General features: G+C 54.3%; 1 protein-coding gene and 1 non-coding gene across 4 annotated transcripts; one reads left to right on the top strand and one right to left on the bottom strand.

Moving 5' to 3' along the window:
* The first annotated feature begins 1,758 nt into the window (after positions 1 to 1,758).
* PWWP3A (PWWP domain containing 3A, DNA repair factor) lies at positions 1,759 to 19,383 on the top strand. Of its 3 annotated transcripts, none has more exons than XM_043912685.1 (14): positions 1,759 to 1,869; positions 2,920 to 3,044; positions 3,616 to 3,701; positions 4,762 to 4,832; positions 6,405 to 7,097; positions 7,974 to 8,075; positions 9,777 to 9,847; positions 11,157 to 11,233; positions 11,701 to 11,761; positions 13,047 to 13,122; positions 13,409 to 13,459; positions 13,918 to 14,354; positions 15,410 to 15,498; positions 18,017 to 19,383. In XM_043912685.1, exons 2-14 carry the CDS (start codon positions 2,988 to 2,990, stop codon positions 18,069 to 18,071), a joined length of 1,926 nt encoding a protein of 641 aa, XP_043768620.1. In that variant the 5' UTR covers positions 1,759 to 1,869; positions 2,920 to 2,987; the 3' UTR covers positions 18,072 to 19,383. The 3 variants fall into 3 exon arrangements, with proteins under 3 accessions (XP_043768620.1, XP_043768621.1, XP_043768622.1); XM_043912686.1 differs by having other exon boundaries at positions 1,861 to 1,998; XM_043912687.1 differs by lacking the exon at positions 1,759 to 1,869 and adding an exon at positions 1,888 to 1,909.
* Positions 19,384 to 22,302: 2,919 nt separating this feature from the next.
* TRNAF-GAA lies at positions 22,303 to 22,375 on the bottom strand. Its single transcript has one exon. It is a non-coding gene; the product is annotated as a tRNA-Phe (tRNA).
* Positions 22,376 to 22,484: the final 109 nt, after the last annotated feature.

Below are 22,484 nucleotides of genomic sequence, written 5' to 3' on the forward strand. Positions count from 1 at the left end.
CTTGTGATTTTATTAAATGTCTTCCCCATAAGGCTGGGATCCCCAAGTGCCATTTTCCTCACCACTGTACGCCCAGTTCCTGTCACCAAGCAGTCATTCAAATCTTCGTTTCAAGAATAAATACATGCCCCAAATCATCGAGACTCACAGTTGCACTAAAGGGCCTCCTTCTAAAGCAGCACAAATGACGCCAGTCGCTGAGAGAACATCCTTTAACAAGATCCATCCTTCTTGGAAGTCTGTTTGGCTTTAATTAAAAAATTTTCCCTTCTACTGGAAAGGTATCATAAACACTTCTTATGACTGAACACAATTTAAAAAATAGCTTCCATTGTGTTTTTGCTAACCAGACCTCTATTGCTGGACATTTCAGGGCTTCCTGATTTTTTTTCCGCGATACAAGTAACATTGCATAAAGCACTGCTGTACATACATCTTTGTGCACATCTGATTATATCCTTATGATATGTCTCTGGAAGTGGAAATTGCGCGGTTGGAGGGTCTGAAGCATTTCTGAGGAATTTGACAGATAACGTCAAGTCATTTGCCAGAAAGGTACCAATTCACATGTCCCAACAGCCCTGAATTAGTGCTGCCCATCTCACAGCCAGCGCTGGGGCAGGGCCTGAGTTCTCTCCTCTTTGTTAACTTGACGATGGGAAGAAAAACATACGAAGTTTGTTACCCGAATCAAAGATGAAAACGTATTTACACACACCCTAGCAAGGGAGCCTGTATCAGGACGGGATCTGTATTTTCTTTTCTAAAACATCTTTATTTGGCTGGGCCGGGTCTTAGTTGTCCCCACGTGGGATCTTCCTTGCAGCATGTGGGACATTTAGTTTTGTGAACTCTCAGCTGTGGCATGTGGGATCTAGTTCCCTGACCAAGGATGGAACCCTGGCCCCCGGCATTGGTAGCTCAGTATTAGCCAATGGACGACGAGCGAAGTCCGCAATCTGGTATTATCTAAAACGATGGAATCGGCGCATCCAAATCGCTAAAGGACTGAGACACCTGCCCCCTCCCACGATATTTCCATTAATTCGGGTAAGAAGGCCATGAAGGGACCCCACTGGTCACCCCGACCTCGTTAACCTGGACTCTGATCCCCGCGGGACGGGCCAAGCGGCCACCTGTCCCTGCGTGGGCTGCACAAGTGTCCACAGCCCCAGGGACCCACCACGTTTGACACAAAACTTCCCAGAACGAGGCGGGCCAAGCAGAACAGGCTCCCGAACGGGCCACCCCGAAGCCCAACTTCTGCCTTTGACGGGACAGACACACTTGGAGCTGAGGTGGGGCGGGGGCCATTTGTGGGGTCGCTAAGTCGCACATCTGACCGCACAGTGTCTTCACATCGACCCCACACGGCGGGAAGGCGGGCCCGAGCGTGGTAGCTGCTTCCCGGGGTCACCGCCCACACGAGTGGGTCATTTGCGAAAATGCACGAACCCTCGTCTGGTGGACGCTGGTCGGAACCGCCGTGGCGCCTCACGTCAGGCACCTCCGGCCTTTGAAAGTTCTGGAAGGCTCTCAATGGTTCCTCCAGGGCCTCGGCAGGAGGGGGCTCGAGGGGCGCGCGGACCCGACCGGCGCAGGCGGAAGGCGGCGGGGCCTGGGCCGGGAAGATGGAGGCCGCCGCCATCGCCGCCCACCCAGCGCAAACCATCGCGGCCCGCGCCCGTCAGTCAGCCTCGCGCGCGCGCGCCCGCTCGTCATTCTGCGCCTTGCGGGGCGGAAGGGGCGGGGCCACGACGCGAACGCAGGCGTCTCACTGGTCGGCGGCGGGGGTGGGGCTTGGCGCCGACGCCAGACTGGCCCCGCCCCCTGCCCGCGGGAGCGGCGGCGGCGGCGGCGGCGGAGGCGGTGAGCGGGAGCGCGGGCGCGGGCGGCGGCGCCTTGGGCGGTACGGGTGCCACCGCCGTTAGGCCGCCGCGGCTTCCTTGCCCCCAGCACCGGGCTCGGGGACGCCGCGCTGGGGAGGCCGAGGGCCTGGTGAGCCCGGCAGGCTGCGCCCCTCGGGCCGGCCGTGGCGGCGGGGCTGGGCCTGGGGGGAGGGGCGAACCCCGAAAGAGGCTCCCCGGGGCGGTGATCCGCCCTGCCGCGGATCTCCCATTTCTGTTCATTGAACCTCTCTGCTCTCTGAACCTTTGCTCGCTGAACTCCTCCTCTGCCTGAACCCCTTCCTCTGCGCCTTGAAGCCTCTCCTTTGCTTCTTGAGCCCCCTCCTCCCTGCCCTGAACCCAGTCTCTGTTGTCTGCACCCCCACTTCGCTCCGTGAACCTGGCTTCCTCTCTCTGAATCGCCTCCTTTCTGTCTGAATCCCAACCTCTCTTGCTTGAATCCCCTCCCCTGCTAATGGACCCACAACCTCCTGCTGTGGTGAACCCCCCCCCAACTTTGCCCAAACGAACCCCCACCCTCACCCCCCAGCTCCTCTTTTCTGTCAGCAGCCAGATAAAGGTTCCTGGTTGATGTAATGAATGGCCCGCAGCTGTCCTCGTCCTTTAAGAGCAGTCGTTTTCCTCCGATTTTATTTTTTTGCGCTGGGGTCAATTGTTAGCTCCCCAAACACGGGAGGGTTGTAAGCTTTGGCCGTTTAAAACGCCTCTTGTGCCGAGGTCAGAGGCAGGCCCTCAGCACGGGGACGATTTATTTAGGAGCCTTTTAAAAATAATCTAGGCGGAACCTTTGGGAGTGAATTTGGCTGAATTTTATTTGTAAAAATAATCCAGGCGCCTCCCCAGGAATCAATGCCAGTCATTTCTTTTTGGTACGGAGCCCCTCGGTACAGGATGATGGAATTGAACCATCTACTTGAGGATCAGCCCTGCTCACCTTCGCCCTTAAGGGTTGTGGCTGCGTCGAAGGGGGAAGCAAATGATGTTATAAACCGCCGTGCAAATTTTGTTGCAGGGCACATCGCGTCAGACCTTCAAGTACTTTGTGCCAAATCATTACCACTTGCCACATGAGTCTAAATCATGACGGATGCCAAGTATGTCCTCTGCAGATGGAAAAAGCGATTATGGCCCGCAAAGGTGACAGCCATTACTCTGTAATTTCAGGAATTAGAAATGACTTTACGGTGACAAGTAAAATCTTTATCAGGAGATACCTAGGAGTTGCTTCAGCAAAATAATTGAGTTTGAACAGTTGGTGCTCAGATCTGTTGGCACTGGTCCTTGCTCCTGGTCTAATGGGGTTTTGGTCGAGTGCTTACAAGGTTACACTTCCGGAAGTGTCTTTTTTTTTTTTTTCCTCACGCTTTAAAAAAAAAGAATTTTAGCAGTGTCAGCTATAGAAAGGCATGTAAGGCTGTAACTCAAGGAAATTTTTGGCAAGCAGCCCTGATAGTAAATAACAGGACTGTCTCGGGGATGCTTTCCAGCAGTGTGGTGGGAAGAGGGCCAGATCTTGAGGCAAGACCCTGCTTCTGGTCTCAGTCTGCTGCTGTCCCTCGTGCCTCAGTTTCCCTGTCTCTGCAGTCCTATCTTATATTCTTTAAGAATCATCCACTGCATTTATGTTTATATGTCGCTACTGCTTGCCAGGGTCAGCTGTGTTTTGTGGCTTGTAACAAGGTTGTGTGTTTTTTTTTTTTTGACATAGGTCCTGGCCGGAACTGAAAAGTCAGCCAAAAATAAGAGGAAAAAGGGATTTTTTCTAAACGTTCAGATACTCTCCCTAGACAAAAAGTTAAGTGTTGTGTTTTTGTAGTCCCCCTGCATGGGATTTGTGATACCACTCCCTCCCCAAAAAAGTGAAGTCTGCTCTTAAGTCTTCTCACCTCTTTGCTTATCAGTGTGGTCACAGTAACCCGAAGAGGAAAACAACCAATTTTATTTTATGTACGTTTGGAAATTGAAGAATCTCTATGTGGTATTGATGTCCAGGGAGATCAGTACAAAAATGGGATGGGTGTAAATTATATGCTGGTAGACTCTCGTTGGGGTTCAGGTAGGCCTGTTTCCTTCCTACAGATACGTTTGTGTGCCTTTCTTTCAGAAATGTGTGACAGCCCCCTGTGTTCTGGGATATTTGATGTTTGAGCCTGTGCTTGTAATAAGAAAGTGTTGTTTAGCATTCAGAAGACAGATGCATGGGGGGTGCAGGGTAGCACGTTACATCCCATGGTGGAAGGACACAGATGACTGGGGACGATTAAAATGGCCCAGGTTGCGCGTTTCTGATGGGCGAATTCCCGATTCTAACTAGAGAGTGAAATAGGGTCAGCCCCTGCTCCTGCATCGCCGGGTCCTCATCCTTTCTTTAGAGCCGATCCTAAGCCTGCTTAGTCCGCAGCTCACACTTTCCCTGAGGCTGGGAAAGTAATTGAATACTTGAGTTTAAAAGGGAAGCGCATCCTTTTAAACTAAAACACACCTGCTGGGCTGTAAACAGCTTTTAGTGACATTATCATCCACTCTGGTAATCTAACAAAGGAGTTATTTGTGCAGTTGAAAGTGGGATGTACCTCATAAAAGTCACAATTTGAATTCATTTTTACTCTTAAATCCAGCCAACCTTTTTCTGTCTTAAAAGGGGAAAGGGAAAAAAAAAGCCACATTCACAAGGGTCCTCGCTGCCTCTAACCTCAGGCGCTTGAATTCCTGGTTGGCAGTGACTCCTGGTTTGAGTGGAAGGGTGCAAAAGAAGAAAACGAATCTGATTCTTTTGTCGTCTAAAGCAAAACACGTTTGCGAAGGTCTCGGTGGCATTGCTGGTGGCGCATAACAGGCGTCCCTGTCCCCGCAGGATTAAGGTGAAGAGCGCGGAAGCCAAGGTCCTGAGGAAGGTGCACATCGAAGACATCGCCTCTTCGTTAGGTGAGAGCGTGTTTTTCCGTCCCAGTGAGGTCTGGCAAGAGCACGGGGCATTCTGGGAGAAAACAGACTTGGCCTTCTGGATGCAGAATGACCCCATTCCCCGTCTCCCCTTCCTGTAAGGAAACGTGATTTCCCTGAACTAGAGGAGCTGTGTCTGTCTGCTGTCTCTAACCTTCTAGAATCTGCCCCTCGAGCCCGTCCTGTCCTTGCCCCCCCCCCCCCCGCCCCCGCAATGGCCAGTGACAGCAGCATCAGGGCCCGCTACCTCCGTCCATGGCCTGCAGCACACTCAGAAGGGGTGCGCCTCCCCCAAGAAAGGGCAAGAGGCTTCTCCTCTTTCTGTATGGTTTTTTTTTTTTTCCCCACTTATCTGTAGTAAGACTGTAAAACGGTTCTGTTGCCGGTCTGGCCTTCGCCCAAGGGTTAAGAAGCAGTTGGGTGTATATTTACATTCTATCACCCAAGCCCAGGGGAGAAAAAAAGTGTGTCACTGCCACCAGACTTTTGGCCATTAGTGTCTGCAGGGCTATGGGGGCAAGGGCAAGGGCAGGGCGAGGCAGACTGGAAGTGGAGCCCTGACTCCCATCTCTTCGAGGGTCAGTGTCATAGGTGAGACAGACCTGGCTGGAGTCTGGCTGAGCTTAACCCCTGGTGCACTGCCCCCTCCCAGACCCACTGGGTGCCCACCTAAGAGCTTATTCCACGTGCAGAGAATTTTCTGTCTTGTGAAAAGATTGCCCAGGATTTCCTAGCAGCGACTGGGAAATAGGGTCTGTTTTCCTGCATTTTCGGGGAATGGCTTTGGCTCAGAGCAGGGTGCCCAGCTCAGGCGCATCCACCACCACCTCTCGGCCGCGCTGATTGTTCGTGCAGATTGTGTTGGGGGGCTGGTGTTTGTGGGCGCTTTTAATATTAAACAGGGCAGAGTCCTGTGCCGAAGGAGGTGTTATTTATGCCTGCTGAGTTCTGATATTGCGTCCGTCATCTTGTTCAAATAAAGGGCGCCAGAGCCGCGCATGGGAATGAATGAATAAACTGTGGTGGTGGGGAGGTCAGGCTGGAATCTCTGCACCTGCGATGCCGTCCATTGGCTTTGAAATGCCCTTGCAGGGAAGTGTGGACAATTTGCTGGCCCACAAAGAGGCTTTTAGGCAGCTGTTCTTACCCACCCCCACCCCCGCCGCCCCCACCCGAGAATACCCTGCCAGCAGTGTCCTTTATTTATTGACCCTGATTGAATTGAAATTGTAAGGCTGAGAGAGGATTTGAGAAATATTTGAATACATTTTGTGGGCGGTATTGTTTTGTAATCTGGAGGAGTATACCAGCCCAGGCAGGGCAGGCTCAGTCAGCATGCTTTCTGGGGAAAGGAAGCCTTGCAGCCCTGAACCAGCAGCTGTGGTTTGATGCCCAAGTCCTTATTCTGGGGAAGATGCCGGTGAGAATCATCAGCCCCTCTTCAGGTGTGAGGATCAGCTTTGGCGACACACCAGAGCTGGCAAGGTGTTGCCGGGCACTGGATCCCGGGACCAACTCATCACCAGGCTTTGTTCCTCTTCCTCTGTCCCACAGCCTCGCAGGACGGGGCTCCCGCTGCACCCCTGGAGGAGCTGGCCTATCGGCGGTCACTCCGCGTGGCTCTGGATGTCTTGAACGAAAGACAAGGGAGCTCTTCCAGGGAAGGAACGACTCCTTGGCCTCCGAGAGTGAAGCCCGTGGAACCAGCCCCCTGGCCTCCCAAGCCTAGCCTTTCCCCATCATTCCTCGAAGACACGATGGGCAGTCCGGGGCCCACAAGGAGGGAAGACGTGTCCCAGAGGCTGTCTGGCCTGCCAGCTGGTGAGGAGGATCTGGAGTGCAGAGTGGACCCCAAGGAGGTGCTCAGGAGAAGCGGGGGCCTGGATGCCCCGGCTGTGTGTTCAGCCAGCGGTGGCGCTCAGGACAGGGGGGCATCCAGGAAACAGCGGGCAGATTGGATGACGCCCCCCAGTAAACAGGGGAGGAATCCGGCACAGGGACCCTGCTCAGGTCAGCGAGCGGCTCCATCCTCAGAGGGAGCCAGCCAGGAAGATGGTGAGACAGGCGCCGGCCTGGCAGCCCTGTGCTCGCCTCCTGGAGGCAGGGACCCGAGTCCACAGGATGGCTGTCCCGCCGAGCGCCTGGGCCTGGATGGTGGCCAGAAGCCGAGGGCTCACATGGGTCCCCACAGCCCTGCTCAGCTCGGCCCCGCAGAGGAGGCGGCAGACACCCGGCCACTGGAGGAAGGTAAAGGCCCTGAGAGGGTGAGTTGGGAGAGGTTGGCAGTGGGTTCTCCTTTGGCTGATCCAGAGCCAGGCCCCAGATCTTAATGAGATCGTTACCAGAACAGATCCTGAGTAGAAGTTTCCTGGAGCCTCTCTCTGTGTCTCTTCACCACGCTCTAAGCACTTCAGCTGCCTCCCACACTTGTGTTTTTATTTTTGTTTGGCGGCGGAGGGACTGGAGGGGCATACGGTGGCCGCAGTACCGCCGTGTCTGCTCTCGGAGGATTAACTCCTTTCTCCTCCCATTGCAGAAGCCCTAGTGCATTCCCGTTAAACTGGCAGGAATCTCAGAAGTGATTAACTCACTTAAAGGCCCCTGACTTTTTCAGGATTCCCGCATGCATGTGTTTTTGTGTGGCTGCAGCCATGCGCTATGGTTTTCTCTGTTCAGATGCCTTAGCATCCCACTTAGTTTTGAAATGCTAATTTGGAGATCTTCATTTCTGCATGGCTAGGTACCTCGCTCTGTCTGCCCACACTCTCTCCGGGTGTCTGCCTTTCTTCTTCCCCTTTCAAGGGGCCCGCTCCCCAGCAGTGGCAGTGAAGCAGGGACTACTACTTTGAAGGGGGCCAGCCCCAGAGCCGCATCCACCCCATATGGCCAAGTGCACCCTAGGGAGGGACAGGCCCCTGGTTCGTTCATCTGCCCTCCGCGCACTTGCGGCCACTTCTGCCCTGTCGCCTCTGTTGAACATGCCTTCACTGAGCGAGGCTGAGGGCAAGTCCACTTTGCGGTGGCTTTGCTCTCTGAGCTGATGTTCAGGGATCAGGGGGTGGTGTTCCCTGGGTAAGTCCCCAGTACTGTGACTGGTCAGGTCTGATCTATCCTTGTTGGTAGCTCGGCCATTGTCTGAAGAGTTAATGGAGCCGAGCACTGTGAATTCTCTCCTGGAGGAGGACGAGGATGACGAGGAGCCCCCGAGAATCCTGCTATATCATGGTGAGTGACTGGCACCTTCCTGGGGTGAGGTCCCTGACGTCCCCGTGTCCTGGGGAAGGTCTCTTCGCTGTTTGGCTTTTGTCTTGAACCCAGACCTCACAGAGAGGGAGCCCTGGCTCCCGTCTCTCAAGGACAAACACGTGTGGGGGTTGGGGGAGGCTCCCAGGACGCCATTCTGAGGGAATGGCGGAGGGCGGCCAAGTGAACAGATAGGCTCTGTCGCCACCGTTGGGTGTGGCCTGGCGCTGCCTCTCAGCCCTCCAAAACAGTGTCCCCACAGCAGGGTGGGCACCCCCCAGGTGTACACAGGACCCCCGCCCCAGCGCTGAGCAGTGCACAGGTTAGCTGCCCTGTCCTCACAGGCAGGGGTCGGACACAGGCCCAAGCATCCAAGCCAGCCATGGGAAGGTTAGTTGCCTTGAACTAAACAGTTGAGGACTGGCTTCAGTTTTCCACTTACCCATTAACCATTCATCTTAATGTAGTCTAGTTTTGTTTTGTTTTTTAATTTTTTTAGCCTGAGATATTTGTACATTCAGAGACTGTGGCCAGAGCTGCACGGGGTGGTCTGGGGGCCCTTCCTGCCTGGCTGGAAGGTTGACCCGCTTTCTTGGGTATTTCCCACGGGCTCTTCCGATTGTTCTCATGGTGGCTGGTTATCCTTTACTGAGAGGGACAGTTGTGGGGGGAAGGGGTCACTCACCAAGCCCTACCCCGCTGTTGGGGGTCTGGATGCATCCAGCCTGGGGTTCTGCAGTGTGTGGGCTCTCCGAACATCACTGGGGTCAGTTCCTGCGGGCACAAAAAGGGGCGCTATACCTTCCTGCAGAGGGCGTGTCTGTCTGCCTGGGGGTCATTCAGTCCCCAGAGGCCCTAGAGTCAGCTCCTTTCTCCTGCTTTTGTTTTCCATTGGGTTTTGGTTGCTGGTGTTTGGGTTGACTGCACCTGTGACTGTTGTCCTGGGTGGCCCTGTGCTTCTCCCGAGGGTGACCAGCTCTCCACTTGTGCCCCAGGCGTCTCCCCTTCCTCCATCACGGCCCCCTGTCCCGCAGAGCTCTTCCTATTGTCTCATGCTGCAGCTCGGCCATGAGCCTCACTCTGGGGCCTGCAAGCAGCCTCTGTTCCCTGCTTGCTTTTGTTACCTGGTTTTTTAACATTGAGTTATTTACTTGTTCTGGGTTTTTTTTTTTTTTGGTTGAGGATATAGTTAAATTTTGTTTAGAAATCATTTGTAGTTACCTTATGATTATTTAAATAGTTCTTTCCCCCCACCCCCCACCCCCCCACTTTTTAAAGCCCTCCAGTTTCTCGGATGAGCTTCTCAGAAATTTACTCCCCGTGTGGGGTCCTCACTGTGTGCCATGGTCTCCTTTCTGTTTATGTGCTATGTTTAAAAAGTGCTTTGCCCTGGAGTAATCTGAGACTCAGAAAAGTGGCAGAGGTGGCATTGCGCCCCTGCTTGTACACGCATGGTCCCCACCAGGAAATCCACGTGCACCCCAGCCGCTGGTGGCCAGCACTTAGGTTCCAGGGTTAGGAGTACACCCTCCCCTCCCGACTCTTGGGTCTGTCACAAGAACCATGTTAACACTGGGCTTGAGCAGCATCTCTGTGGTTTTGTTTTCTCAAGCAGCTTTGTCTGGTGTTCGATATGGATCTAACATGTCTCTCTTTTGTTTTTTTCTTTCCTTTAAATTTTAGAACCACGTTCATTTGAAGTAGGGATGCTAGTCTGGCATAAATACCAAAAATACCCCTTCTGGCCCGCCGTGGTAAGAACACCTTTCTGCTTCCTGCTTGGTCAGTTGGTTCCCTAGCATGCAGCCCAGGGTGCCGCATTCTAGACACTGGGCCTGGACGGGGTTTTCACTGTTTTTGCTGGTGAAACGGTGGGTCCATGAGCAACAGTGTAGAGACGAGTTCACCTAAGCAAGGGGTCTCAGCCTTCCGGTGCTGCTGAGAATGAACCTTGTAGGTCAGGTTTTCACCAGGCAGCTTTAGAAAGTCTGGCTCTGAAAAAATGCCCACTATTTGCTCATTTTAAATATTGTATATTTGAGTTTTTCAGTTTGTAAGTTAGAGTAGGGGTCCACCACATGTGTAATTGCAAGTGTTTGAGGTTTTGGCTGTACCCTCAGTGGGATGGACACCCTTAAACATGGTCGTACCTCCTCCAAGTGCCCGAAGGGTGCTCACAGTGGGTCAGGTGGAGAATTTTTGAGCCAGGGGCACCACCCACCTGCCTTTGCCCCTTCTATTTCTGCCTGAATTTATCCTGTGTCCTCTTCCATCAGGGATAGGATTCTCAGGGTTCTAGCTATAGGTCTTTAATTTGGGGAAGAGGCAGTGAATTGGAAGGTCTCTGCCCTGTGGAGCAGCTTTCTCTGCTGCGGTGAGTCTCGGCTCACACGGTCAGCATGGCCTCCAGGCACGTGACTAGAGGTCTTGAGAAGGACAAGATTAAACCTGCGTGGTGTCTGTGGAAAAAGCTTGGCCGTGCAGGTGAACCTGGCTCCCCTGCAGCTCCTTGGCAGTTGGGACTTGACCATTGGGGCCACTCGCCTCCCTCCAGTGCTTGCTTGCCGGAGGCGCCGTGTCCCTCTGTGGTTGGCAGCGTTCTCCGTGCACCTCCCTGTTTACCAGTTCCTGGGGGAGCTTTTGGTTAACCAGGGCCAGCACTGTAAATGCCCAGTGAGTACAGGAAATGGGGTAGTCAGGCCAGCCACCCCCCGGCTGTGGACCTCCCCACGCTCGCTTTGTTTGTCCCCCAGAATGAGGAGGAATGCGCCCTGAGCCTGAAGAGACTCAGTGGGAGGAAGGGCGCTCACAGCAGCTATGGTTCCTCTTTTATAAAACTGACCAGAACCCACCCTACCCGCTTCTGCTCAGCTATTACAGTGCTGGGAGCCGGGTAGCGCTTGCTGAGCATTTCCTGGTGTCAGCTCTGCCCTGGTCACCCCGGGCCAGCCACCTTTCTTGTCACACACTCAACAAGGTGCCAGCACGGAAGTGTTGAAAATGCAAACACAGCCTCCTAGGTCCTAGGTGCTGGACGCCTTGTGTTCTTGGGTCTGCCTACAGGTCAAGAGCGTCAGGCGGAGAGATAAGAAGGCGAGCGTGCTCTTCATTGAAGGGAACATGAATCCTAGAGGAAGAGGGTAAAGCACCGTTATCTGCTCTGTCCAGTGCTCCAGGTGGGGGGGCCCTGAGGTTGACCCCCGATGGAGCACCCCCACAAAGACTGTATTGAGACACCTGGCCAGATAGTCGGGTTTTCCAGACTGCTTGTTGGCTTCCAGAATCAGCCCTGCCGGACGGCTATGGGCCCCCACAAACCACAGCACAGTTCGCTCCCTGAAGGCCTGTGAGCAGCACCCCGCCGGGTGACCATTCGGTAACCCCCACAGACCTTTATCATGGGACAGAAGCACCGTCTGCCCAGAGCTGATCTTAGAAACACCCCACTGCCAAGGAGGGGGTGCCTAGGGACCCCTGGAGGTACACCTGGGCCCAGGCCTGGCTCCCTGGGGCCGCCTCCCCCATGAGCGGGGGCTCTCCCAGAGGAGGGGGGCTTTTGGGTCATGAGATGGCACCAGTCCCATTAACCTCTGCCCTCTGCTCCTAGTATCTCCGTGTTGCTCCGACGACTGAAGCACTTTGACTGCAAAGAGAAGCAGGCACTTTTGGTGAGTGGGTGGTTCCTTGTGCTGCTCTGAGCTGCTGGCTTGGTGGTTGGTAACCCTGTCCCCATGTGTACGTTCAGACAGTGGCCATCCTGGGAGTGGCATTCGGCCCTGGCTGCTCTGCTGCTCTCCCATCACTTTAGGGTGATGACCTCCCTAAAGTCTCAGCCTCCCGCGAGGCTGCCCACCATTCCCCCTGACCCCGTGCAGGGCGGCTGTTTGGTGATGGACAGGGTGGCCCCTGGAGGGGAGGTGGTAGGGCTCAGGCTGAGGCTGAGGGCTATGAGCTGCTGCCCCCAGATGGGGCCGTGATTCTGTGCACTGTGCTCCTCAGGGAGGCCTCCCCATGGCCCTGTGACTGGCCCGCCTGTGCGGCGGGAGCTGGTGCAGGCAGAGCACTGTGTCTGATTTGAGATAGTGCTTTGTGTCAGCTCCACCTTGATGCCAGGGTCTGCTTGGCCCAGTCAGCGGGTTCAGGCTCTGTATGGGATGAGGCTTCCCTGCTTAGGAAGCAGCGTCTTGGCCATGGTCAGTGAGCTAGGGCCTGGGGTGTGTGGGGGCTGTTTGGAATGTCGGCACCTATGTGGAACCCATCCTTGGGCTCTCAGGAACAATGGTGGGGCGCAGGAGGAGAGCAGGAATTGAGGTTGAGATCATGTGCATTAGATACTGGGGGGACGCCTGGGTTTGCAAAGATGGCATGTGGTCCAAATGACCTGGTGTCTGGGCATCCCTTGGCATTCTCCTGTTTCCTGGAAACGGGCTATGGGAGTGGCTGCCTGTCCTGGGGCCAGACCCCAGTTGTCCCAAGTGCCTGTCAGCAAGCCTGGCCACAGCCCAAGCACTCTCCTCACCCTAAGCTGCCTGCCTGCTCCCATCAGACACCTGTGGGTCTTGGGCTGGTCTCACTGGTCCTCCCAGCTCAGGGGTCTCCCACCCTGGGGGCAGCACTCTTCTCCCACCAGCATTCTGGGAGGGGTGTGTGTTTGGAGTCGCAGGCGCAGAGGATTCTTCTGTGGGCTTGGTCTCATGCACCCCATGTCTCCTCCATCTGCTGGCCCATCGGCTGCAGTGGGGTGGGGTCTCTGTTCCTGTTCTGAGGTCTGTGTTTCTCTCTTGGCCCTGAGGGCTCGGCCCACAAGTGACGATTTTCTGAGCAGCCCTGGCCTCAGACGTGCCTCGGGAGCCCCGCTCAGGTTCCTTCCTGGCCAAGGGACTGAGGACACAGGACGAGGAAGGCACTGCCTGCGGCCTCCTGCTGACAACTGCTGTCCGGGTCTCATTGCAGGATGAGGCAAAGGAGGACTTCGCCCAGGCCATCGGCTGGTGTGTCTCCCTCATCACTGACTACAGGGTCCGGCTCGGTGCGTGGGGCTGGGGTAGTGGTGCGGGCTTCCCTTCACGCCCCTAGGGTGAGCACAGCCCGGCCCTCAGGTGGGCCTCTCCTCTCCGAGAAGCCTAGCTAAGGTCCATCCTGGGTCCAAACAAGACAGTTTCCTTTGCATGTCGCTGGTTTCCATCCACAGGGGCTCATTGCCCAGGGCGGGGTAGGAGTGCTCTGCCTGGTCCTGATCGCAGTCAAGGTATACACCTGGCAGACAACCTGGTACCGTCAGTGCTGTGTAACGGGCTCCCCTCCTGCCCTTGCAGGCTGTGGCTCCTTCGCTGGCTCTTTCCTGGAATACTACGCAGCTGACATAAGTAAGTCCACCAACTCTGCCAAAGCAGGACTTGCTTCCTGGCCCTCAAGAAGTGGCAGTTTCTCTGTCTGATCTCTGGACAGGGTGTGCAATGGGCAGCGCATCTCGAGCCTGAGGCTGACTGTGCAGCCATCCCCGGGTCTCTAGGCCCCACAGATCCCCCTGCTGAGGGGCCCCCATCTGTTGTCTGTACTCGCAGCCACTCACCAAGTGTGCAGAGCTGGGGCATCTGGGTGGCTCCTCTCCTCTACCTCATCCTGGGCATTTTCAGTGGCACTGGTCCTTATGGAGCAGTGCAGATGAGCTGATGCTGATTCTGTGGGGTGGGCGGTGGGGGGCAGAGCTGGGAAGGGCAGCAAGGGTCCTGTGGGGGTTCCTGCCCATGTCGGGTGTCCTGGCCCTTGCCCATGGGGCTGCTGAGGGCGCCCAGTTAGGGGAGGCTGTGCCCTTCCTTCACAGGCTCACCCGTCCGCAAGTCCATCCAGCAGGACGTCCAGGGGACGAGGTTCCCCCAGCTGAGCGGGGGGGACCCCGAGGAGCCTGTGGCTGGGAGCCCACAGGGCAGGCGGCCAGCCTGCAGGAAGGTGCTGCCCGACCGCTCGCGGGCCGCCCGGGACCGGGCCAACCAGAAGCTGGTAGAGTACATTGTGAAGGCACGGGGCGCTGAGAGCCACCTGCGGGCCATCCTGAGGAACAGAAAGCCGTCCCGGTGGCTGAAGACCTTCTTGAGCTCTGGCCAGTACATGACCTGCGTGGAAACCTACCTGGAGGACGAGGAGCAGTTGGACCTGGTGGTCAAGTACCTGCAGGGCGTGTACAAGCAGGCAGGGTGCCAGCTGCTGGCACGCGGGCACGGAGACGGCATCCGCTTCATCCTGGATGTGCTACTGCCTGAGGTGAGTGGCCAGCGGACGCCCTGCATGCGGGGTGTGTATGTGGGGAAAGTATCCCAGGGCGTGCAGGAGGGTGGAGGGGCCTGGTGTCGTTCTCCAGGAATCTTCCCTGAACCTGGTGCCACCTGAGCCTCAGTTCAGAGAGGGCACTGCCATATGGCAACAGAACGTGTGGGACTGTATCAGAAGGCTCAGGAACGCTGAGCTTTATAAGTGCAGAGAATTTAGAGTGTGTTAAAAAATAAAGCAGCGCTGTGAACCCTCATGTGTCCATTCCCATCTGCAGCAGTGGCCTTGCTCCGTATGCTCCTCCAGCCCCTTCTTCTGGACATACTTTATTTTTTTTTTGGACATACTTTAATGTGAGTGTAGAAAGGGTGACTGTGCCCCCAGGGGCACTGGGGCGTCTAAGGTTGTCACAAGTCAGGTGCTCCTGGCACGGAACAGGACGCTGCTCCACTCCCTATAGCCCAGGACAGCCCCATGTCAGCCATGCCCAGGTGAGGGACCCTGGTTGGAACGAGAAGGACTTTCTAAGAATTTTGAAGTAATTGCAATACTCTTTGACCTGGAGGGACTAACAGTGATCCTGTGATTCCAGACATCTAATGTGTATTCAATTTACCACTTTGCGTTTTTTTGTTTGTCTCAGTTAACTCAGACTTTTACAGTTGCTCTTTGTTTGGCGGCCTGCCTTTTTTGGGAGCTGGGGGAGGGCACTGCTTATTTTGCTTGTGGTATCTTAGTTCCTGACCAGGGATTGAACCTGGGCCTTGGCAGTGAGAGCACCGAATCCTAACCACTTGGCGTCAGGGACATCCTGGGTCCTGCTTTTCTTTGCTTTGAGTGCCATGAACTCTCATCTTGTCGATTTCATTTGGGAGCTTCGCTAGGAACAGAGCTTTTGCAGAGGGTGTACACGTGTGTGAGCCTGGCGCCGGGAGAGCCCAGCTCTGGGAGGGCCCTGGTGACTGGACTGTCTACCTTTGTGGTCTTCTCCAAGCCTGGTGTGAGTGGCCATGCACGGCCCAAGCCTGACCTGCACTGCCTTTTTGCAGGCCATCATCTGCGCGATCTCAGCGGTAGACGCGGTGGACTACAAGACGGCCGAGGAGAAGTACATCCGAGGACCGGCGCTGAGCTCCCGGTAGGTGGGCCACGCACTGTGTCCCGAGGGCTCTGTCTCTGCCTGCGGGTGGCTGGGCCTTGGGGCCGCTGGTCCGAGTGGGCAGAGCTGGCCCACCTCGTCTGAACTCATCCTCAGTGCTGACGTCCACCTCCCCCTTGTCCTCCCCTGTCACCTCGCTACCACGGCTGTTTGAGGAAACAGAGATTAAGCGGCAGCTGCTGCCTGCCGTCCCTGGCTGGCAGGAAGAATGCAATGATCAAGATGTTCCTCTACATCCATGGTGAGCTGCCCTGGGCTGGCCTCCCAGCCCCTAATCCTGGCTCTGGGCTGGCTGCCAGGCTGGCTGGGAGCAGGCCGGCCGCGTGGCCCTGACAGGCTGAAGACTCAACTAGGGTCTTGGGCCAGGGCTGAGCAGGCGCTCACAGTGGAGTCTGTCCCTGGTCTCGGTGATCAGCTGGCCACCCCTATAACCACATAGAGAGAAGGTGCTCCCGGAGACTGAGATCCATGTGGCCCCTCCCCAGCCAGCGCCTGCCTCATGCTCGGGCGCCAGTCAGAGGGCATCCTGTCTCTACAACCCAAGCAACTGCACACGTCCCGGGGCGGTGGGGGGCTGTGCGCTGCACCAGTCACTCTCTGCTGCTTCAGGGACATGATCCAAGCGGCTGAGCCTGGGCAGCCAGGGTTCCATTGGGCTGGGTTTTAGTTGTTCATCCCAATGCACCCACGTCCCCCGTCTTCATAATTGCATTTAGGTTCTTATGCACAGGCCATTGAACCTCGACACAGAGACAAGGTCAGGTCTCCTTGTGGGGTCCTTAGGCTGCTGTGTCCCATTTCCCTCAAGGGCATCCCCCTCAGGGTCCCATTTCTTGTTTAGCCTGAGAGGAGCGGCCAGTCAACTACCTGATAATGTAATTTTTTAAATAGATAGTCACTTAAAGATGACTTGATACTTCATTTTCTTTTCTTTGTAGTTTATTTTTTTTCCATTGTGGTGAAATATACATAATATTCACCACCTTCCCTACCTTTAAGCATACATCCTAGTAGCATTAAGCTCATTCACATTGTCGTGTAGCATCCGCGCCATCTCCAGGACACTGTCTCCAAACTGAAACTGTGTCCCCACTAAACACTCACTTCTTGTTTAAGGGATGAGGGTTGTTCGTTTTTGGCTTTTTTTTGGGTTGTTCGTTTTTAACAGACCTGTATTTGATTTACAATATTAAGTTATTTTCAGGGAAACAGCAATTCAGTTATATATGTATGTTTGTGTGTATATCTTTTCTTCTTTCAGGTTCTTTTCACGACAGTTTGTTAGAAGATATTGAGTGTAGTTCCCTGTGCTTTATAGTTAATCTTTGACGTTTATTTTATACATAGCACTCTGCATCTGTTAATCTTTAACTCCCAATTGATCCTTTCCCCAACCCTTATGATAAGCATAAGTTTGTTGTCTATGTCTATGAACTGTGTTTTGTAAAGAAGTTCTTTTCTGTCATATTTTAGATTCCACACATAAAGTGATATCACACAGTATTTGTCTTTCTCCATCTGATTTACTTCATTTAGCATGGAAATTTCCCTGGTGGTTGGGACACCACACTCTCTCTGCTGGGATCAGGTTCCATCTGTAGCTGGCAACTAAGATCTGGCACAGCATGCTGTGTGGCAAAAAAAAACTAGAAATATTTCACTTAGTATAATAATCTCTAGTTGCATCCATGTTGCTACAAACGACATAGTTTTATTCTTTTTCATGGCTGAGGAGTAGTCCATTGTGTGTGTGTACACACCTTTATCCAGTCATCTGGTGATGGACGTTTAAGTTGCTTTCACACGTTAGCTGCTGTCAGTGGTGCTGCTATGAACATTGGGGTGCATTTATCTTTTTGAAGTATAGTTTATCTGGATATTTGTCCAAGAGTGGGATTGCTGGATCATACGGCAACTCTGATAATTTTGAGGGGAGCCTCCATCCTTTTGTCCACAGTGGCTGCACCAATTTATATTCCCACAAACAGTGGAGGGTTCCCTTTTCTCCACACTGTCTCCAGCATCTGTTATTTGTGGACTTTTTAACAGTGGCCATTCTGACCAGTGTGAAGTGAGACCTCATTGTAGTTTTGATTTGCATTTCTCTAATAATGAGTGATGTGAGCATCTTATCATCTGCCTCTTGGCCATCTGTTTTCTTTGGAGAAATGTCTGTATAAGTCCTCTCCATTTTTCAATTGGGTCATTTGTCTTCTGGTTATGAAGTGGTATGGGTTGTTTGTATGTTTTTTGGTTATGGAGTGGTATGACGTGTTTGGCTATTTTGGAGATGAAGCCCTTGGCAGTCACATCATGTACAAATATTTTCTCCCAGTCTGTAAGCTGATGGTTTCCTTTACCATGCAAAAGCCTGTAAGTTTGATTAGGTCCCATTTGTTTATTTTCTGCTTTTATTTCTGTTGCCTTGGGAGACTGTTGACGTTTATTAAAGCACAATTACTGAGTAAAATGAAGTGATCTTCTTTTGTTTTTGCAGGGAAAAAGAAATATTTGATAACCAGCTCCTAGAAGAACGGAATCGGCGATGCTGAAGCAGGTGGTGGCAGTGCTGCATGCCTGCGCTCTGGGGGCTGGGCCGGCCGTTTGCCTCCTTCTGTCTGTGGGTTCTATTTTCCTGGCTCTTGTGGAAGGTATACTTCCCAACAGGCTTTTTAAAGAACAGAAATGCATTATTATTATTTTTTTTTAAACTTCACGTCGTTACCTGTGACTGTACCATGTAGGTTTATAGAAGGTGCACATTTGTTTTTTATGTTAAAAAACATTGTATCTGACATTCAACAGGAGTTTTAAAGACATATGAGTGTGCTGCTCCCGGCACGTCAGTGTGTTTCTCCGTTTGTTTCCCTCCTCTGTGCGGTTCCTCTCACACTGGCTCCTGAGTTTGCTGTGCCTCTGTTCTGTGTTTTTGAGAAAACCCAGTGTTTGTGAGAGGCAGACCAGAGACCTGCTGCTGTCCGCACTCTCCCCTCTGCTGGCACTCGGGCAGGTGAGATGCAGACCTTGAACCTCTCCAGCCACTTTCTCCTCGGTCCCTCTGCGGGTTTCTCCACCCAGCCCACTTCTGGGCCAGTGTAACAATCCCTAGTGGTCATCGCTCCCATCCGGCCTGGCCAAGGTCACTCTGTGTTTGGCCTGGGCTGTGGAGTCATGGCCTGGCACCTGCGAAAACCAGCCCTTTGTCCTAAAGCCAGATCATGGACAGGTGCCCTGCCGCCCGAGGGTCCCAGGCTAGCGGCCCCCACTTTGGAGACAGTTGCCTGAAGGCTGGGTCCTCAGTGCGGTCACAAATTCTGTACACCGCAGATTATTTATTCTAAGCTGACGCGGAGCTGCTTGTGGAAGGAGACAGCCAGGTCCCCACTGTGATGGCTGCACCACAAAGTCTGAGCCCGGCCAGTGGGGAAGGGTGGTTGGGGGGGTTGGGGGAGTGGAGGGGTGAAGGAGTAGGCCCTGGCCGGAGTGGGGTGGTCCAGGAGGAAGCAGGTACAGCCATCACTGCAGGCACCGGGCACCGGCATGTGACCTCTCTGCTGGTTTTGCATGACCCTGAGCAGAGGTGCAGCCGCTGGCCCGAGGTCCGGCTGAGCCACCCTCCAAGGACACCCCAGGGGTGTCCTGGCTGGGCTGGCTTGGAAGGACTCACCCGCTTTTGGAAGGTCCTTTGACACTGAGCCTTCTTGAAGCGGGTCAGGGTGAGAGCAATACGCTCTTGTGGGCAGGGGACCACATGAACTATTCCGTTACCGTTGGGTATTTTTATATATCTGTGTTCTGAGCTCTGCTTGTGAGCTCTGCTTGTGGAACTGAACTATTGGGACTGGAATTAAAGGCCGTTTTGCAGCCCTGCTTATTCTTTTCTGGGACCCGCCTGCAGTCCACCATGTGCAGGCAGTCAGGCAGCCACACTGTCCCCAACAACTGCTTCTGGAGGCCTGTACCCCACTGGGGAGGGGGTTCCCACACCAGGCTGAGTAGGGCAGGTGTCTATAGATTCGCTGTTCCGTGCTGAGCAAAGGTGCTGGGGGCTTCCGCCCCCCCACCCCCTCGTTACCTGGCGCCTCAGCTCTCACCGTGTCTTCTGCTCTGTGGATCCTGAGCATGTCTGTCTTCAAGCTTTGTCCTGCATCCACCAGGGCAGGCGGTGGTGGGTGGGACCTGCTGAAGCCCCCAGGTGGCATTGGGCAGCGGTGAGGAAGCTGGAGCCAGCTGACCCAACTGGCTCACCAGGTGAAGGATGTTCAGAAGTGCCTGCCAGGTGGCCCCAGCTCCCCACAGAAGTCAGCACACTGACTGCTTCTGAAGCATCAAGAAGACACCCAGCACGGGAGTGCAGGCAGGGGCCCCCACCAGCTGGCCTGTGGCCTTCTGCATCCCTGTCCTCCAAAGCCCCAGATACCCTGCACCCCCTCACCTGCAGTCCTCCCTCAGCCATCCTGGGCTCCAGCCAGCTAGAGACAGCTGCCTGCGCCTCTGCACGGCCACCTTGCTGCCCCCGGGTCTGGTCATCTCCCACCTGGTCACACTCCTGGTCTGCCCTCTCTGACCCTCCTTCCACCCAGACCCCAGACCTCATCCGTATGCTCTTCCTACATTTGCTTCACCTGTCTGGCTCCAGCCCGGATGGCGTGAGGGGTGATCAGACACCCAATGGAAGGAGCAGCACATTTCAACAAAACTGCTTTCTGGAGGGGAGTTCCCTGCGTTCACTTGGGCACCTCTTCAAGCCCATCATCATTTATTCGGGAAATTGATTAAAACGAGGAATGCCGGGCACAGGCGTGCGTGCTGAGAATCTCAAGTCGGCTATGCATGTCTGGGCAGTGTGGTCAGGGCCTCTCACCCCTGAGGCGGGGTTTCTCCCTCCTGGCTTTCCTGTCAGGGCACCCCCTCCCCCAGCCCCTGCTTGCCCTCCTCCCCCGCCCTGCAGCTTCCCTCCACCTCTGGCCCCTCTGCCTTCCTCCCTGCTCCTCCTCTAGCCCTGCTCCCCCTCTTCTTCCTCCCTCCTCCCTGCCTGCCCTCTGTTTACTCCCTACCCCATCAGACCTGCTTCTGGTGGGTTGCCCTTTTGAAGGTTCTTCCTGGACGCCCCAGGCTCCTGATCCAGGCTCTTCCCTCCCCATCCAGCGCCTGAGTTATCCAGCCCTGCATCAGCAGTGAAGCCAGCCCCGCCTGCTGGCTAGAAACTACATTCTCCTGTGCGCCACTCTGTGGTCTTAGGAGGTCTCCGGCTGGGGCTGCACCATCTGAAGGCTTGGGTGGGGCTAGGGGCTCGGCTCCCAGGTGCCTGGCTCCCAGGACTAGGACATGAGAAAACAGGAGCCTGAAAAAGCTGTGACATGATCATGTTGGCGATGTATCCACATTGGTTCCTGAATCGTGAACGTGAGTGTAAGATGTTAGCAATAGGGGACACTGGGTGTTGAGCATAGCAAGCTCCGTACTATGTTCACAACTTTTCTCTGATCAACAGTTTATTTATTTATGGCTGTGCTGGGTCTCCTTTGCTGTGTGTGCTTTTCTCTAGTTTCGGGAGCAGGGACCACTCTCTAATTGCAATGTGTGGTCTTATCACTGCAAGGACTTCTCTTGCTGCTGAGCACAGGCTCTAGGGCCCCCTGGGTCAGTAGTTGTGGCTCTCGGGTGCTAGAACACAGGCTCAATAGCTGTAGCACAAGGGCTTAGTTGCTCCAGGGCATGTAGGATCTTCCTGGACCAGGGATTGAACCTGTAACACCTGCATTGACAGGCGGATTCTTTACCAACGAGCCACCAGAGAAGCCTCCCCGCCCCACCCCCCCACCTTAAAATTTTTTTATTTATTTATTTTTGGCTGTGCTGGGTCTTCTTCTTCTTCTTTTTTTTTTTTTATTAATTAACTTATTTGGGTTTATTTAAATTTAAAAAACAAAAATCCAGCTCCACAGCCTGGCCAGTCGTGGGAACTGAGGACTTGTAGGGTTCCCCTCGGCCCCACCTGCTCTTTACTCCTGCATTTGCTGGAGATGGATGGTGAGGGTGGCCAGAGGCCACTTGCCCCTGCCCAGACCTTGATCGCCAGGCTCCCCGACACCCCTGGGCTGTTCCACGCCCGTCAGGAGGGGTCCTGCTGCTCACCTGAGTTCCCCCGTTTGAGCGTCAATTTCCCTATACATAAAATGAGTAGAACAGGTGCCCCACAGGGCTTTGTCAAAATTATGTCAGTCCAGAGGTAGATAGAATCTGTCTGCCAATGCAGGAGTCACGGGTTGGGTCCCTGATCGGGAAGATCCCACAGGCGTCGGAGCAGCTAAGCCCCTGCGACACAACTACTGTCCCGCTCTGCGAAAACAGAAAAGCCTGTGCAGCAACAGACTCAATGAAGCCAAATATACTTAACTTTAAAAACACACACATCGGAGACAAAGGTGTTTTTGCAAACTCCCTTTTGCCGCTCTTGGTGTTCAGCAGTGTTTCTTTTACAATTAGCATTCATTCTAAAAACAAAAAACAAAAAAAACCAATTAGCATTCGTTCTAATCCTACCACTTAAAATACTTTGGAAATCGAGGTAGGAGGGGGCGGTGCTTTGGGGCTGGAATCACAGTTTTGGGGATTGGCGGGACGGGGCGGGGCGGGGCGGACTTGAGGCCTTTTTCCATTCAAGCCCTCCCGCGTTGGCATAAGCCAGTGTCAACATCCACACATTCTTGGTAAACGAGCTGGGAGCAGCTGGATCAGCTCTGAGTCAGAGAAGGCTGATGCTAGCAGCGCCAAAACTTTTGCCGAAACCCGGGATCGAACCAGGGACCTTTAGATCTTCAGTCTAACGCTCTCCCAACTGAGCTATTTCGGCTAGATAGCAGGTGTTGCCCTCATCTCCCGACTCCGCCCCGCTCTGTGCGGCTCGCGCGCAGACGTAGCTCGGGCCGCCCATGCAGGCCGCGCATGCCTCGTAGGGGCGC

The sequence above is a fragment of the Cervus elaphus genome, chromosome 9 (assembly GCF_910594005.1).
Source record: "Cervus elaphus chromosome 9, mCerEla1.1, whole genome shotgun sequence".
Lineage (NCBI taxonomy): Eukaryota > Metazoa > Chordata > Mammalia > Artiodactyla > Cervidae > Cervus > Cervus elaphus.

Bases quoted from the DNA above. Each gene is read 5' to 3' on its own strand.
- PWWP3A (XM_043912685.1), top strand. From the start codon at position 2,988: ATGACGGATGCCAAGTATGTCCTCTGCAGATGGAAAAAGCGATTATGG. The intron at 7,098-7,973 runs GTAAAGGCCCTG...CCTTGTTGGTAG, and splicing joins CACCCGGCCACTGGAGGAAG to CTCGGCCATTGTCTGAAGAG. The intron at 15,499-18,016 runs GTAGGTGGGCCA...TTGTTTTTGCAG, and splicing joins GGACCGGCGCTGAGCTCCCG to GGAAAAAGAAATATTTGATA.